We start from the raw sequence: 19,014 nt of genomic DNA, 5'->3' as shown, positions 1-19,014 counted from the left end.
ACACACTATTGTAGATCCATTAAGAAGATGTGCACACTATGCCCTTATCTCCAGCCAACAAACGGCTACAAATGCAGCAAGGCTCAGTTTCAGGACCACAGAGTCATTGCTAACCTTTGGGGGCCACCTCCACTCTGCAGTGTCACCTAGTCCTCATTGCATCTTCCTTTATAAACTCTCAAGGGTCAGATCCCTCTCTAGATGACAATAGCTCATGTCCAACCTGAACTTCTCTTTTAACACAACAAGTTTTTTTTTTTTTTGCTGAGAGACACTTATTATTTTTGTGGACTCTTCATTTATCACTCTGATTCTCTCCATTCCACAACACTTCTCAGAAACCATAATTGATTAGTTCCACCATTTCCTTAAGAAAAGATTATTTGCAGCCACTCATCTTCATTGATGTCACCTTAGCATAAAGCACTAATTAATCTCTGTCTGCCCTGCTAAGTTTTCAACCTAAACCCATAAATAAAGACAATGGTGATTAAAATCATTTGCACTTTAAGTCTCTGATCCTATAGATACAGATAGTTGCAGTGGAACAGAAATTTTTTTAGCTCTCTGTCTCTTTCTTGTCAGTGTGAGCCAGTGTAGTACAGCGCATGCTTTATCTTCATAACATAGTAGATTTGATCCATGAGATCTCCAGTCGAAAGGATCAGATAGTTGTTGTTTTTTTTATAATATTTTTATTGAGTTTATGAAATACAGAAAAAAAGAATAAAAGACAGATATAAGAAATAAAATAAAGAAGTTGCGAATTTCCATGATCTTTTTTTCAGCAAATCTAATGGACTTCCCCGCATCTTCCTAACCCTGCGTTCTCTGTGATACAAAACATCAGCAATTTGTTAACTTATTTCAAAACTTATTGTATCTTTCATTTTATCATGTTACCTAGTTTCCAAAGTGTTGTAACCCAAATCTTATACGTTTTAGCTTAAACATAATAAAATTATTTCATTATTCCACCTCTGACGTCTTGTACCTTAATTTCCATTTCATTAATTTACAATTGCTGAAGCTAGAGTTTCCTAAAAAGTGCATTTTTTAACATTCATACAACTTATAATGTTTTTTCAAATAGTCTTTAAATTTTTCCCAGTCTTCCTCGATTGTTTCTTCTCCCAAGTCTCGGATTCTGCCAGTCATTTCGGCCAGTTCCATATAGTCCATCAACTGCGTCTGCCATTCCTCCAGCGTGGGTAAATCTTGTGTCTTCCAATGCTTAGCAATCAGGATCCTTGCTGCTGTGGTAGCATACATAAAAAAAGTTCTATCTTTCTTAAGTACTCTCTGGTCCACAATGCCCAGAAGAAAGGCCTCCGGTTTCTTAGGTAAGGTAAATCTAAGTACCTTTTTTAGTTCATTATGAATCATCTCCCAAAAGGCCTTCACTTTCGGGCAAGTCCACCAGAGGTGAAAGAATGTCCCTTCCGCCTCTTTACATTTCCAACATTTATTGTCAGACAGGTGATATATCTTAGCAAGTTTGACTGGGGTCATGTACCACCGGTATATCATTTTCATAATATTTTCCTTCAAGGCACTACATGCCGTAAATTTCATTCTGGTGTTCCATAACCTTTCCCAGTCTTCAAACATAATGTTGTGCCCCAAGTCCTGCGCCCATTTTATCATGGCGGATTTGACTGTCTCATCCTGTGTATTCCATTTAAGCAGCAAGTTATACATTCTCGAAAGTAGTTTATTTTTTGGCTCTAACAGTTCTGTCTCTAATTTCGATTTTTCCACCTGGAATCCAACCTTTTTGTCCACTTTAAAAACCTCCTGGATTTGAGCATAGTGCAACCAATCTCGCACCTTGTTTTTTAATTTTTCCAAGCTCAGCAACCTCCAATTGTCTCCAATTTTTTCAATTATTTCCCAATATTTAGGCCGGTAGGCTTCCATGTTAAGTCTCTTACGTGCCTTGGCCTCCACCGGTGAGAGCCACCTCGGAGTTTTACTCTCCAATAAGTCCTTATATTTTGTCCAGACCATCAAAATTGCTCTTCTGACAATATGGTTTTTAAACAATTTGTGAACTTTAACCTTGTCATACCACAAATATGCATGCCACCCAAAAGCATTATCAAACCCTTCCAGATCTAGGACATCAGTGTTCTCCAATAAGATCCAATCTTTCAACCAGCAGAAGGCTGCAGATTCATAATATAGCCTCAAGTCTGGCAGGGCAAATCCCCCTCTTTCTTTCGCATCAGTTAGTATTTTGAACTTTATTCGGGGCTTTTTGCCCTGCCAAACAAACTTGGAAATATCCTTCTGCCACTTTCCAAAACATTCCACTTTGTCCACGATCTGTAGGGCCTGGAACAGAAATAGCATTTTCGGCAATACATTCATCTTTATAGCTGCTATTCGGCCCAACAAGGAAAGTTTCAATCTTGACCGAAAGGATCAGATAGTTGGACGATGCAAAAGCCCTCTCTGCTTGTGTTCCCTAACAACTGGTATTTCAAGGTAGTACACAGCCATCTTGACAAGTGGCCAGTGAAACCCTGATCCTCCATGAATTTATCTCACCCTATTTTTAGAAAGTTGTCAGAGTCTTTAAAGGTCAGCAGCAAGACGACTGCTGACAAAAAAAAAAAAAGCAAAGCTAAGGAGTATTCCCATTGTACTTGTCTCCCGTTCAGCAGCGGGGAGCATGAGATGGAATGGGTCAAGAAATCCCTCTGATTGTTTTTGGTTGAATTCTAGGAAATGGGCGACAGGAATAGTATGCCCTGAAGCAAAACAAAAGCTTCACCAGTGAGATAGCACAGAATAAAGTGCCAGTAGAAGTTCTTGGGCAGCAGCACTCAATATCTTACTTGATGGAATAACACCCCTCACCACCATATAGGAGTATTATTCTCGTGCGGGTGTGATTTCTGGTTTGTTTTTGTTTTTTGTTCTGTGTTTTGTGGTGACCTCTTGCCACAGCGAATGTGTGACTTAAACTGTTTGCTGAAGGGCATTTCTGGAGGAAGGTGGACAGCCTGTTGTCTGAAAGATCATATTCAAAACACTGGAGGAAAGATAATGATTCTGAGAGAAAAATCAGTCTTCAATAATCAAGCAAGGGTTGAAAGGAATGTATTAAGAGCAGATTCAGACAACTGCTAATGACATGGTAAATGCTTAAAAGCTGTCAGTTCTAGATGCCATCTGTGGATATCAATCAAGAAGTAGGACTTGTATTGCCAAGGGAACACACAAGAAGCTACTTTATGCCAAGTCAAGCCATTGGTCCACCTAGTTCAGTAATGTCAACACCGACTGGTAACAGCTGTCACGATATTTAGCTGGTGATACATTTTGATGTTGAAAACCACATATTGCCCAGCCCTAGCCCCCATTCATGAAAATGAAACCCCAGCAAATGTTAAAATCCGAACCCCTGTGGATTAGGCCCACTTAAGCAGTCGCTGTCTGGGCATTGCGGAAGGTTCTTAAACTCAGACGTGCAATCAAAGTATATTTTTAGGATCTTTCACCTCAACTTTGCTAGCAGATTGCTGAAAACTGATGCAAATTTTTCTGAAAACATGCCAAGAGACTGCTAGTAAAATATTTACAACTAACTTTAAGATGGAAATATGTCTTCCTTATTGAGCTGTAACTTTGCTTTGAAATAGATTTGTAGAAGGAACAGATTTATTTAAGTACAAATGTCAAGCTGTTTTTGCTGTACATTCTCCAGGGGCTATTTTGTATTAATTTTTATTCAAAAGTGTAATTCTTTTTTTAAAAAAAATGAGGGAAAGAAGAGCAGCTATCTGTCATTTCTCCTATATTGTGCCCTTTTATTATGTGCTGTGACATATGGACGTTATTTATTTTGAGTTATTTATTACAAACTGTGTAATTCAAACATATAGGGTACAGTATTTCAGGCACTATATATGGGCTGCAGTTTAATGTTTTTCTAAAGATATCACTTGGGAAGATATCTATATCTATATGGCAGTTATTGAAAGTGGTTGGGTAGCATTTCCAGGGGGAAATTATGGGAGAAATATTTAAACACTCCTGTGCAATCTGGCTCCCAGAATCTACCCCCAGCCCCCCAGCCAGCCTTACTTCCAGTCTTGGAAACATGAGGGGGAAAGAAGGGGGGTGTGACTTTGAGGAGAGGTTGTAGAGGAGAATCGGGACCCTCCAGATGTGCTTTTTTATTCTGCAATCATGATCATCTGTGCACCTAATGTTAGCCACATCTGCGCTATACATTTGAAGCAGTATCATACCACTTTAAACAATTCAGCCAAAGAATCCTGGGAACTGTAGTTTGTTAAGGGTGCTGAGAATTGCCAGGTGTCCCCCATTCCTCTCAAACAGCTGCAATTTCCCTGGCAAAAGGTATTGATTTTTAAACCACCCTAAAAATCGCAGCTCCGTGATTTATTCTTAGCACCTTCTACAAACTACGGTTTCCAGGATTTTGTAGGGGAAGGCATGACTGTTTAAAGTGATATGCTACTGCTTTGAATGTTCAGTGTAGGTATAAACAGCAGAACGTATCATTTGATGTAAGAAACAAGAAATGGAAGCTGAGGAAAGTCAACAGGGAGGGGGGGGGAATGAAAAACTAATGTTTAGTATTGATATTGGATACAGCTCGGGTTGCAAACGTGATCCATGCGGGAAGCATGTTTGCAACCTGCAGCGTTCGCAACCCACAGCGCTGCGTCTGGGCATGCGTGGGTTGCGATTTGGTGCTTCTGCGCATGCACAAAGCACGATTTAGCGCTTCTGCGCATACGTGAACACTGAAAGTCAGAAGTAACCATTCCAGTCCTTCCAGGTTCGGCATGGTGCGCAACCCGAAAACGCACAACTTGAAGCGTCTGTAACCTGAGGTATGACTGTATTTGTTTTGAAAATGGAAAATCAATAAAATCTTTAACAAAAGAAAAAATGTTCAGTGTAGGTGGTCCTGTATAAATCTACCACTAATGCAGCATTATTGCATCAATGACATCTTGCAGAATACAACCTGCCCCACCTCCCAAAAAAACCCCACTCACTAGTCTGGAGAGGCCCTTGACAATTAGGGAAAGATTAAACCCTACCTCATATTTGTTGTCCTCTAGGTAGTGCTGGATTGTGACTCCTGTCATTCCTGACCATTGGCCACAATGTCCAACAATATCTAGAGGGCTACAGGCTCCCTCTTCCTGATATTACTGTCTTCCTCTAGGTCTCAGTTGCATTACATTATCATTTATGCCTCATAACATTAATTTCCTCAGAGAGCCATTTTCTGACCAGTGTAGGCGATCAGTTCTCCGAAGCTGAGTTTCATTGCTCCTGATCTTGGAGCATTTCCAGTTAATCATCTCCTTCCTGTTTTCAAATCTATATTTTACAAAACATTCCTTGTAATGGATGTTCATTTCAATAATATTTTAAGAAAGCAATCTGTTGCCTTTGATTCCCCCCACCCCTTTACTGTATATCCTTCTCATTGTGTGGGAAGAAGCTTCTTGTTATATAAGGATATGTGAACATTTATTTAGGTATCTTTTGTTATAAGCAAAAGGGTTAAGAGTGAGGCCTTTATCTTTTCCTCAAAGGCCTGTTTTGTCTCATGTCAATAAATGTATTTTTGCCAACCCACCAATATTTGTATCAATACTATTCCATTGGAGTGTGTCGATTTAGAACTGTTGGTTTAATGGCTTTTTATTTTGCTGTGCTAATAGTTTGAAGAGTCCCAAGGATATATTGTATGCATGGTGCAGAGTAGCCATTGCTAACCTGGTGCAGTTCAGATGTTTTGAACTGCAACTCCATTAGCCTCAGCCAGCAGTTTCCTAGAATTTCACATTTAAAATTTGGGTTACGTGGAATGTCACACTGTAGCTTTGTATTTTTAGTAATGCTCCAATCACTGCCTTTTCATTGCAGGGGTATTGAGCACTCTACCATACCCTCCAACATTCCTCAGTTGAAAATAGGGGCATTTCTCCCTACTTCCCCCAACTGACCCTCCTCGACACCCCATTTTTGTTCCGTCCCCGCAGAGCATTTCCTTTCAGAAAAATGCCGAGTGCCACCACAGCTACACCAATGGGACACAGCATACATGTTCTTCACGGTCATGAAAAAACCCCTTGTTCCCAATTTAATTTAATTTAATTCTTTGGTCGATTTACAAAAAGAAAAACAGACACCAATAATTTTTTGAGGGGGGCAAGATTAGACATGGATGCACAAAATAAAAAATATCAAGACTCCTTGTGCTCTGCTCTGTTCTCCTTCTCCTTTTTTTACCCACTGGGGGGGGGGGCGCTCTGATTTTGGCAGGGAGGACGGTCTGATTTCTCCCCCCCCTTTTTTTGCCTCAAGCCTAAAAAATAACTGAAGCAAAACAACTAGCTTTGATGTGGGTGAAATGGATGAGAATGGGTCCTTTTCAATTCGGAACAGTCTCTCTCTCTCTCTCTCTCACTCACTCACACACACACACACACATACACACACACACAAGTTTATAACCTAAAGAATCGTAATTTTTGAAATATAGAGGAGCTTACACACATGCCACAATATTTTGCTGACAGTCGCCAAATAGCAATATACGACGATCCATCTTTAAAACACAAAACATATTTATATTGTTTCCTCCCCCAGAAGAGCAAGAATCTCCGTAGCCTAAGCTTATTAAATCACTTGTGCAAAAAAGCAACCTATTTGGATGAAAGAAGAAAGCTTGAAATAACTTGGTGAAATAGTGTTGGCTCTCTTGACGGTTTGTCTGAAGCATTAAGCATTCTATCTTCAGATATGTGAATATAAAATAATGCCATGCTTTGGTTTGACATGGATTAAAAATTGATACTGTTTTCAAGAAGATGATCTGAAGTTTGTCTTATGCCAACTGCTTTATTTTTTTTAAGTAACAAATGACTGACTGGATGAATGAAGCTGGAGAGAGAAACAACATAACCTGCTGCTTTGGTGTATGAAATCCTCATTCAGTCTGGCATGTCTTGGGCAATCAAACATACTTGCTTTAATATCAAGTGTCTGCTACATGGAGAGGAAGTACAGTTGGTTCAGCATAATTAAGCTCAGAGTGATGGAGAGTGAGCATGCAGACAGACACTTGTAATGCGTAGAGGGCCTTTAACAAACACAGCCATTTAGTTCTTGTTGGAGAGGAAATGTTAACGGACATTCCTTCAATCCCGTACATGGTTATTGGAGATTGAGTTCTATTATTATTATTATTATTATTATTATTATTATTATTATTATCACAAACTGATATGGAAAAGTAGAAAACTGAACATAAGGTTGCAAAAATTAGAAACCCAGAGAAACTGAAGTTGACAGGTTCCCCCATCTCTCTAGATTCACACCTTTGTTATACCTATATATGTGACTTACATTTACTTACAGAGCCTTATTCACAAATGGTTAAAGGTAAAGGTAAAGGGACCGCTGACCATTAGGTCCAGTCGTGACAGACTCTGGGGTTGTGGCGCTCATCTCGCTTTATTGGCCGAGGGAGCCGGCGTACAGCTTCCAGGTCATGTGGCCAGCATGACTAAGCCGCTTCTGGCAAACCAGAGCAGCGCACGGAAACGCCGTTGACCTTCCCGCTGGAGTGGTACCTATTTATCTACTTGCACTTTGACGTGCTTTCGAACTGCTAGGTTGGCAGGAGCAGGGACCGAGCAACGGGAGCTCACCCCATCGCGGGAATTCAAACCACCGACCTAGGCTCTGTGGTTTAACCCACAGGTTAGTTCATACTTAATGTACTCAGAGTCACTAATTAATCTGTTCTGTACAGATTTTGTACAAAATAAATGGTGGCCAATCACACTTTTGTTGTGACAAAGAAGAATTCAAGGTTGCAGAGAGCACAGGAGAGGGGTCCAAGCATGGGGTCCAACATTGGTGAAAGAACCAGCCAGCGCTGGTTAACCATATGCACTGAATCCCCAAATAGAACTAAGATTAGGAACCAGGCATTCACAATTTCAGAAAATGCCATGGCAGATGATCCTCTGGGTCTCATCCAACTGTACAGTTATGATTCTAAGATGGGAGCACTCCCTTGTTCATTTCAACAAATATTTTCAAGGAGAAACGTTTGTGTCCTGAGTCCTGACTCAACAGATCTTGCAAGCTAACCATTCCTCACAAAATGAAGAAATTTTGAGCTATGCTAATTCAAATGTGGGGAAAACACAAAATAGAGGCCCTCTGCTACCTTCCAGCAACATATCCACAACTGTTTTGTTGAACTTCAAGTTTAAACAGCTGTTAATTAAGTGCAAAGCTTAAATCAGGGCTTGATGAAGGACTGTGCAATATGCATTTCCCCTGCGGCAAAATGCATAGACAACTTTGGCAAAGCAAGTGAGTTTGAGTGAGATTGCACAATGGTTGTCAGCAGCCAAAGCCCAGCAGACAGAGATTTTAATAGCAGATCTGCCACTATCTTAGACTGTTGCTCTATAGCAGTCTTTATCGAAAAGGACAATTGATCAGCTAACGAAGAGCACCATCTCAGGTTCTGGCACTTCAGTACATATTAGTGCATCAATAAATCTTCTGCTGTGTGCAAATAGACTAAAGTTGTTGATTTCACTTGGTTAATGCTTGTACTCCACAGAAGGCGAACACCGGCACATACTGTAGAAAAACTAGCATAGTATTACAATTCACTTTTGCTGTCTCCATCTGTCACAACGGAGCGTATTGAGCTTAAGAGGCTGATTTACATGACACCATATCTGGGCAATTACTCTGGACTCATTTGGAGGGGAGAGTCTCTTCTGAACTTTCAGAGTGCAAATGATTCTGAAAGACATTTCTTTTGTATTTTTAAATCTCCTTTGTGTAATTAAATTGTAGCCTAATCCACCCATGTTCCTTTTATCATTCAGGGTTCAAGTTGGAATTGTTTAATTTTCCTGCCTTCCACTTCCCAACCCACCAAGATCCTTAATTTCCCCCAGGATCTTTATATATATATATATATATATATATATATATATATATATATATGATTTTATTAAGACTTTTCATAATACATTGCAATAAGAAACAAACTAATCTAAACCAAAAAAAGGAGAAGACAAAGTCCTGTTTCACAAGGTGAAAGAGCAGTTATCCCACACAGCATTTGTCCCACACAGAGAAAGGCGAACCCTCCCAGCTCTCACCTGGAAGCTTCCCTTTCTTCTCCCATCCTCCCACCCTGGGCCAGGAAGCAGCACGTTATATGGAGATGAGTAGGGATTGGTACAAAAAGGGAGCTTGAGAAAATGTAAAAAATATTGTGGGGGAATAGGAGGGCTTGAGCATAGGGGGAACTCGTGGTGGCATCTCAACAACCAGAAATCACTCTGTCCATTACCTCTAGGCTAGTTCTTTAAACTCCAGCAGCTTCTTCCAGTCACAAAGAGGATAAGAGACAGGACCAGCTCGTGACGTTCAAATCATATCCACCACAATTCCTTTAAAAACAATGTGGGGCACTGACCACTGGGATATTCCTCGGGGCAAGCCAGAAATGTGAATTGGTGATGCCTAGATGCAGACAGCATCTCATTAAGTCCTCAGTAAGTTAGGGGTACTCGCTCTATCTGTAAAACTTGTTTCAGTTTCAAATCGTTTGCAACAAGACAAATAGATTTGTAATAATGCAAAGTTCAATGTGGTCAATGCAGCCTTTCTGTAATGAAAAAAACTTTCTCTAAACTTTAGCCTAAAGCATTTGCTGTACTTTGTTTAACCAGCCTGGTGGTTACACATCCAAGTTTTATTGGTCAGTGAAGAGACATCCTACTGTATGCTTATTAAAAGTTAATTACTGTTGCTTCAAGACACTGAATAAGAAGTATCTAATGAACTTTTAAATGTTATCAATTCCATAATTATTTACATCAGTGTTTATAGCTTGGCTAGTTTTCAATTGTGACCAGGCAATGTATGGAGCACAGATGAAGGGACAGTTGAAAGAAATCCAGGTTTCTGATTTTTTGCAGAATTTGCATATTCTGAACTTGTGAACTTATTATGTTTCTTTTGGAATTTTTTACCCCAGGGTACATTTATTTCCTCCAGGATTCATCTCTATATTCTTCTAGCCGTTCTCCTCCTAGTACTTTTCTATTATCTGAAGCATATTAAGTTTTAACCATATGCAGTCTTTCTGTAGTAAACTTGCTATGTCTCTTGCTATGTTACCCATGCGGAAGGACTATCCAGTATGTGCACAAGTCATTGCGATACCAAGCCATTCACCTGTGATAAAAATGAGTCGCACAACTAACTAAGATAGTTAGCTAACCCATGTTCAGATATCACAAGATCATAGAGTTAGATCAGGCCCAGTGAATCATCTTTTGCAGCAGTTTTCAAACTATATGCCTTCAGGAAATACTCTTGGTATCAGCTGGTCAGTCAGCAATGAATGTCCAGGTGTTGAAGTAGATACAGAGTATGTTGTAAGGCGTCTTCTAGTCTTCATGCTTAGGAACTTCAATTAAGTTTAACAGTAGTTTAAAACCATAGTCTTCATTTGAGTGGTTACGGCAAGGGTAGCCAATGTGGTACCCTCCATATCTTGTGGACTGCAATGCCCATCTTGCATGACCATTGGTCATGCTGGCTGGGACTGAGGGAAATTGTAGTCCACCACATACGGCGGACGCCACATTGATGTTTTATTGTGTTTTTAATATTATGTTGGTAGTTGCCCAGAGTAGCTGGGGCAACCCAGTAATATGGGTGGCATATAAATAATAAAATAATAATATCTATTATTAACCTACTCTTGAGGATAATGAACACTGCCTATTCTTTCTGTATCTTTTCAACATTTCCTATGTGCTAGGATTCTTCTTCTCCACTGTACCAACCCATCTTCTTTTCTCTGGGCAAATCATAAGCAGTCCTTTTATCTTTCCTATCTTATTGCAACAAAAAAATTCACCTTCTAGACATTTTCTGATCTTTTGTATCTCCTCTGGCATTATTCTCGTCAACCTCCTTCTTGCACTGTGGTGTACTCTCCTCAACTGGCCTGGACTGAAAAAGCCATGACCCTTCCTGTGATCAGAGCAAGCCCCGAACTGAACTGGACAAGATTCAGATATGTGTGGGTTTTTTGCCACAAGATAGGGGGGAAAGAAAGAAGAAACCTTGTTCTAAACCAAGGTGGAATTTGGCTTGGTGACTCCTTCTTTAGTGAATGTTCAAAATATGGTCACTGTCAATGTTAACATGTGACTGCTGAAAACCACACGTGAATTGTATGATTGCCTATTTTTGGCTGCATTCGCACAGCAGTTTATTCAGTTTCCCCAAAGTTCCCTTAACTGCTCATTTCCCCATTATACATGAGCTGTCACATGGCATGAAATAAAGCAGAATATAGTGCAAGTTGACCATTCATTTCCATGTTATTTGCCAGTGTGCCCCCCCCCCCAGAAGAACATAACAGGAAATAGGCACCAAAGACGGACTATATTCTGCTATTTTTCTGCAAGTGGCATTTATATTGTGTGAAAGCTGAAATATAATGCAGGAATTAACGGTTAGGTAGACGCCAGGGAAACAGAACAAACTGGCATGTGAATGCAGCCTGCATCTATGCTAACTCTACATGTCCTGCTTTTTACACATGCACAAATGACTACTTAGATAGCTGTCAACATCCACTCAACCATCCCCGACATTTCAAACATTCACAGAAACTGAATTCTTGTGAAATGGTTGATGGTCACGAAATTTAAGGCATTCATGTAACACATTCACCGTAAACTGTTGGAGATTGTGGGAACCTGAATGTTGTTTTAGATAAGCACTGTGAACTATTAGAGAACCTGGAAACAAACAGCGATCAACAACTTCAGTTAAGCATCTTGGGTAAAGGAACTTGTTCTCTTAAGGAGGCCACATTAATATGTAATCCATGCACACTCCTTTTCACTCAGCCTGATTTCTGACAAGTTTGAAAGTGCCTGTCATATGCTGTAATTTCTTTCCCTCTCCGGTAAACAAGATGCGTTATTTGTCGGAAGTCTCTCTCTTTCTCTTCCTCTCTTTTAGTGCCATCATTTCCTCGCCATTTTTAATTTGCTGTGACTATTAAATGCTGACACCCCTTGCTCCAAAAAAAATGTGTTTTATTTACAGGGCACAGCTTATGGAAGTGCTCCTGTTCCCTCTCGCAGGCAGTTATGTGAGTCTCTTAAATTCTGCTCTGTGTTGTAAAGATGACTATATGTGTTCATGTGCTGTATAGCATGGCATGCTGAGAGAGATGACACACCCCAAGGTCAATATGCAACCAGCAGTGTTGCATATTGCCTGTAACGTGTTTGTAGCTAACAACACACCCTTCTTTCCTTATTTGGTCTGTCCTTCGTCCAGCGCAGCTGTCATTGAGGGCAACCCCTGTGCTCCATAGAGCTGTGATGAAAGTTGGAAAAACTCCACGATGACTCAAAGTCTGAAGAAAGATGCTTGTTGGGCTTGAGCCGTCATGCATTCTGTTGAAGCTGGTGCATGTCTCGGTCTCTAGCGCCGTACGGAACTGAGGCTAGTTAAGGACCTTGTTTCTAGCTTCTTGTTAAATTTTCCTGTCCAATTACCCTCAGTCAGGCAAGCAAAATCTAAAACAACTTGTTAGGTCTTTTTTTATTATTATTTTAAAATGCAGTTTTAAGCAGCTTCCAGTCAAGGCTATGCCACCTTGGCTGCTGTGGGGCCGTTGCTTCCGATTAACCTGCAGAGAGCACCTGAGAAATCTCAGGAAGTTGCAATAATAAGCTACCTACTCCGTACGAAAAGGTAGAATTTTGCAAGATCACAGAATTAGTTTTTCAGTTCTAATGGCAGTGCAGAGTGAGTTACCTGTCAGCCAACCTGCTTGTCTTAAGATCAGTGTGTTACAAATGAGATCGGTGTAGGTTAAACATGCAGAACCTCCAAAGGTAGTCTGACTTTTAGAACTTTTTCTTTTTTCTTTTTCCAAATCCCACTTCTGCCTCTTTCTTCCTCCCTTCCTCCCGCCCTCTCTCTCTCTTTGCCTTTCCCCATTAGCGTGTCCATTTGCGGGGCATCCATTCTGTTCCACATGCACATAATATGCTATAGCAGTCCACTGCATCAATTATGGTTATCGCACAATGCATCACAGCGATGAATGCCAATTTGCCAATTCATCATCACATGACATTGCTGGCTTCTTCACCAAGCGCAGTCCAGTTGAAACAATGCTTCTGTTTCATTGTTGCCAGTCTTGTTGCTTGCATCACATTCACCGAGGCTGATAATATGGATCAATTGGGTAAAAAAAAAGTCTTAATAACATTTGTCTGCTGATACGGGTCTTGTGAAAACAGAAATAATGTAATCTATGTGATGACGGTCTCTCCCTTGTGACACTATGGGAAGAGTTTGACTTTGCTAGATGGAATTACGGCTCCTGAGAAAGGATGGAAGGATTAACTGTGCTATTATTAATGAAGGTAGAAGGAGATGAGGAATTACTCCTCGTTAAGACTCTGCTTTTCTGAATGCCTGGATTAATTAAAGGAGAGGAGCTTTCTGTGAGGCGGTTGATGGGAACAAGATGTCCTCAAGGTGGAGATGGAGGAATTTAATAAGAACTGGATTTTGAGATGTCGACACGCTTTTCATCAAAAGCAAACACGCCTGTCTAGATCTTGACACAGGATTTCATGGTCTTCAAAATTATTGGTAGATGTATCCGTGAGATTTTCCTTCACCTGATATTTCCTCTATTGGAATGATGCCACTATTTTATCTTTACTTCCGGTAAACATGCAACCTCCTTGGTCCTGAGAAGATTATACAGTGAATGACAGTAGCTCAGAGCAAAGCTCGAGAGATGTTGTGAGTCAGCTCCAACCAGCCTTCCCCAGCCTGTTTTAGACTACTATTATTAATAAGAGTTTTGTGGCTTTTAGCTGGGCTCTATCAATAATTTTATCACATATACTGCTTAGAGGGTCCAGTGATTAAATGGTCTGTATCGATATTTCTAAATGAATAAATATGCTTTCCAGCAGCCCTGTCTACTGACTATGCTGGCTAGGGCTGATGCGAGTTACTGTCCAAGACATCTGGAGGGCACCTGGTGTAGGTAATACTAAACTAGAAGGAGCAATGGTCTGGCTCATCCTGCTTCCTATGATCTTGTGGATCCTATGATCATTAGTGAACACAATGAAAGAGCCAGTACTTGTAGGGATGCAGAAATTGCAGGCTGAGGGGCACTGACTCAATCTCTAGGTCACTTACACATGCAAAAGAAATACAGTGGTACCTCTGGTTAAGAACTTAATTCATTCCGGAGGTCCGTTCTTAACCTGAAACTGTTCTTAACCTGAGGTACCACTTTAGCTAATGGGGCCTCCCACTGCCGCCGTGCGATTTCTGTTCTCATCCTGAAGCAAAGTTCTTAACCCGAGGTACTATTTCTGGGTTAGCGGAGTCTGTAACCTGAAGCATCTGTAACCTGAAGCATCTGTAACCCAAGGTCCACTGAAAAGTTGAAGAATTGTGGCCCCAAAAGCTGCTATCATGGAGGCTATGAGCAAACTGATACTCCAGGTAGATCCTAGAAGGGTAGATTCACCTTACTGTGTAGCAGAAGATTTCACACTCCTGGTATAGAGTGGCTGTGGGTGTTTTTGAGAAGAGGTGAAAGGATGGGTGACATGTCCAAAAGGAAACTGTATGGTTCATTCCAGTCAGGTGATGAGAATTTGCAGAGGGGGTCAGAGAACAAGACCTCTTGACTCATATAGGCAGTTTGACACTTCCACAAGTTCTATTCTCTTTCAGCCCTAGCCCACTGAAACATTGCCTAGCTGCTATGATCTTTAAAGGAAGTCCTGCACTGCTGCCACCGGACAAGTGTGAGGAAGAAGCCCCAAACCCCTCCAGGAAATTTCTTGTGTTGTTTATTTACTGGTACTTGCCTCCTAAGTGCTTTGAGTAAAAAAAAGGAGGCATGTACATGCTCAGTTACACAAAAGGCATTTGGCAAAGTTTTACTGAGCTTTTTGTCTGTCACTGGAACAGATATCCTTGGATATGTCAGAAGGAGTGCACCTGAAATTATGAGTACTTGCTGGTGGTTTTAATTACCTGAACTTGTTTGTAAATGGTATAGCGAAAGGAGCTTCTGTAGTTCACTGCCCTAATGATTTTTCCAGGGGACAAATGATGATGTCTTTCTCTGTATTGCCTCATTTTATTGTGGGTCTTATCCTTGCACTTCCCAAGCTCTTTGCTCTGATCCTCAAAATATGGAGGCTCTTTATGTTTGAAACCTGCTGGTGGATAAATGCTCAGAGGTTATATTCCTTTGACTGAGATACGGCATTAAAAATAGGTTCTAGTACTAAGACCTGCTGAGCTCTGGTCCTTGAGTTAAATTTTGTCCTTCAGCACTGATGCCAGACAGAATTTAGTAACTGCTCCAGAAAACACTTAACCTGGGAATAAACTAAAATTAATGAGACTTACTTTTGAATAGATGTGCATAAGAATGTGAACGATATCATGCTTCTGACCTGTTCCTTTAGTCCACCATGCTTGATATTTTATGTAAACCACTTTAGAGAAGTGTCAGGACAAAAAACCCCATGCAGAAATGTTGTAAATAAATGAGGCACGCTTTTAAATTTTGGTCTGCAGGAACTTTTTCTGCTGTCACCTTAAGACTGAACAGACTGCAGGCAGGGCTAAACTCTGCCCTCTCCCAGCCAGAAACATCTATTTCCCTGTTTTTAATTACATTCAGCCAGAGGAAAGACTTCTGTTTAACACAAAAGCTCACATGACACATTGTAAACTTTCACCCCGATAAGTGCAGATGTCTAGATCAGAATTTATTAACGAAACAGAGTAGTCTTTCAGTCTCTCATTCAGCCTTAAAAGGATGGTTGTATGAGGTGTCTTAGAGGACTTTTTTTAAACTTACATTTGGAGACAGATATATCAGAGCAAATATTTTCTGTACTTATGAAGTAATTCAGGACTGACGATCTGAGGGTAAGGGAGAGGGGCCTCCATCTTATTCCTTTTAAAAGTTGGTTGGTGCATAATGCATGTGTGTGACTAAGAAAATACTTCTTCACAGAGTGTACAGTTAAACTATGGAGTTTGCTCCTACAAGAAATACTAATGGCCACCAACTTGGGCGGCTTAAAAGGAGGATTAGACAGATTCGTGGAGAACGAGGTTAACTGTAGCTGCTAACCTTGATGGCTGTGTTCCATCTCAACTGCCAAAAATAAGATGTTTTGGAATACCAGTTCCTTTAAACTGCAGGTGGAGAGAATGCTTTTGTATTCGGGTCCACCTCCCATGGTTCCCATCTGCATCTGGCTGTCCACTGTGACAGCAGGAGGCTCGACTAGATGGGTCTGATCCAGCAGGCTTGTCTTAATGTTCTATTGTACTTAAGAACAAACTGAACATGGAGAAAGAATAGAAAGAGCATATGAAGAATTATATGCCTTTTCATATAAAGGGTAGATGGGATTTCTATAATATAATTGATTTTTGATAGAATCATTTTTCCTGAAAACTTCTATAATGGGTGGGTGCTTTTTTTTTTAAGTGTTTTTGTGTGTGTCATGTAATGTGATACACTGACACCCAGCAGTCAATTCTGAACCCTTTTCAGGTTGTGATGCAGATTCCAAGGCTAGACCTTGCTCAAATGTTGAGCCGGAAGGTGTTTACTTTAGTCCAGGGTACCTGGAGTAATTTGGAAAAGCTAGGCTCTGGAATTCAGTAGGACTCAGGAAGAAGGTTCTATGCTGCTGTGAGCAGAAGTCCATGTTCCTTATATGCATAATGAGCAGGATTGTTCCATCCAAAGGCTTCTTACTGCCTTCTAATCACAGAGGGCAAAGCTGTACACCCTGTTTTCCCTCCATCGTGGTAGGTCAATAGACTATGCCTTAACCTCAGAACTGGTGGTTTCATGTTCAAATCCTCAAAAGGGGAGTAAATAGATTTCATCAAGAATCATAATTTGGAAAGTTTGAATTCCAGCATTATCTGTTCCTCAAATCCATTAGAAGATATTTTTCTGGAGAACCTTTTGGAAATTAATTGTTCCTTTAGAATTTGCATGGGGGGGGGATAGATTGTGGGTTTATGCTAGAGAGCCAGAAATGTGGTCCTACGCATGTCTACTAGGAAATAAGTCTTGCTGGGACTGACTTCTGGTTAAGTCAATACAGGTGCCCCCCCCCACTTACATGGGGGTTATGTTCTGCCCCCACAAATGAAAATCTCCTAATTTGGGAGTACCCTCAAAATACTCTGTAAACACCCTCTCTGCCACCCTTTCTCCAATCCAGTCCAAAGATTCTGTACCCTCAAATATCCACAACTAGAATAGAAACTTGGGGGCTGGATGGAGGACACATGGAGAAGTGGCTGCAGCTGCAATATGGCATGCATCAGCTGTTAAGATGGGGAGGCTGAGCAGCCTAAAGAAGGTCCCGCTGCGCCTTCCATCTCTTCAGGGCTTCTTCTGCCCTCACTGATGTCCTCTTCAGGCTCTGGGGAGAACCTCCTCGTGAGCCACAAGGACTCTCCAATGCTTTCCTGCCATTTCCAGGTTTGAATTGATTTATTTATATAGTTCCCTGCATATAAGCGGTTGCACGTGAGTCAGTCACATGCAACTGGGGGTGAGACGCCTGTATAGGGTTGCAACCTCAATGGCGTTTTTAATTGTCCGTTCCTAAACTTGGGATATGTGGGAAGCTTTTAATTAGGATAAGGATTGGCTATGTCTCCAAGCTGAAAAAAATAATTTCCAAGTGTTTTTGTTCTTCCATGCTCCCACAGAAATCAAAGGATATTTTGCCATTAATTTGGAGCATGGCCTCTTATCTTCCTTATAGTAGGCTAAATATATAGATGCCTCTAATTCTTCTCCCAGTGGTTGTGGTGTTCTTTCTTGTTTCCATGGAAACTGCTATTAGCAGAATGAAAGTTTTAAAAACAGCATTCATTCTAAAACACTGGAAACATACGTGAGAGAGTACCTCAAACTGACTTAGAGCTCATTTGTAAAAAGTCATGCCATGTACCTTCTGTTGGATCTTTGGCATGTATATTTGGTTTTGTTCATTATCTTATTGCTTTGGTTTTTAAATCCCTCTTATTAGTCCTAGAGGCAGGCTAATTTAAAAATACAATTGTGTTGTATTCATCAAACAGATTTTCATTTAGCGCTTCATGCTTCTTAAAATTAAATTTCCCCAGAAAAATCAATGATTCGTATGAAGGGAAGAGACAATATTCGTTAACCCGTGCAGTATCAGATTCTTCTTCCCTGCCCCTTCCTGGTAATTTTGAACAAGTTTCTCTGTCAATCGAAACGGAAGGTAGGAATAGGGTTTAGAATCTGCCAGCCAAGTTCTGCATTCTCACTGCTCTTTCTGTTTCCATGGAGACAGATATTGCCTGGGTGAAAATGAAGTAACCCTCATGAAGGAGTCCTAAACAATTTGAGGAGGGTGAAACAAATGTCCTCTAAGACTTTGATAGAAGAGCCCAAACCCAATCACTTCAACCCAGTCATTACATTCACTTCCTTCTAAAACTTCTGAACCATCATGTTTAGTATTATGAAGAACGTAGACCAGAATTCAAAGCGCCATGTGCAGCGTTCCATAAACAAACCACAGCTTTTCAGCCTCCCTATCTCTGTGGCAGCTCTCCTTTACCCCCTGAAAAGCCTCCTCGGTGTACGGAGGAATTCTGTTGCAGAATCCCATGAGGTACAAGGAACCGGTGTCAGAAATAACAATAACACACCACCTCATCTGTATGCCAAACTGATTTGTGCATAGGCCTCCATGGGCCTCCATGGATCTTAGCTTACAAAGATTTGTCCCTTTCCAGTGGGAATTCACTTGTTAGTTGAAACTGTGATGTTTATTAAAATGCAAATATGTGTTTCAT

General features: G+C 40.7%; 1 protein-coding gene across 5 annotated transcripts in view; it reads left to right on the top strand.

Annotated features, from left to right (window-relative positions):
• Window positions 1-19,014, top strand: part of CCSER1 (coiled-coil serine rich protein 1) — a 715,014-nt gene that overhangs the window by 556,377 nt on the left and 139,623 nt on the right. For 3 of the 5 annotated variants that reach the window (XM_081876746.1, XM_081876749.1, XM_081876748.1), the window contains exon 10: window positions 12,181-12,226. The exons of the other annotated variants lie outside the window; for them this stretch is intronic. In XM_081876746.1, coding sequence (XP_081732872.1) covers window positions 12,181-12,226 — 46 coding nt within the window. The remainder of the gene's footprint in view (window positions 1-12,180; window positions 12,227-19,014) is intronic. 5 annotated transcript variants of the gene reach the window in all.

This window comes from Podarcis erhardii (assembly GCF_964252035.2).
Source record: "Podarcis erhardii genome assembly, chromosome: 9".
Lineage (NCBI taxonomy): Eukaryota > Metazoa > Chordata > Lepidosauria > Squamata > Lacertidae > Podarcis > Podarcis erhardii.
Note: the sequence above shows the minus strand (reverse complement) of the source record. Positions and strands in the feature narration are given on the sequence as shown.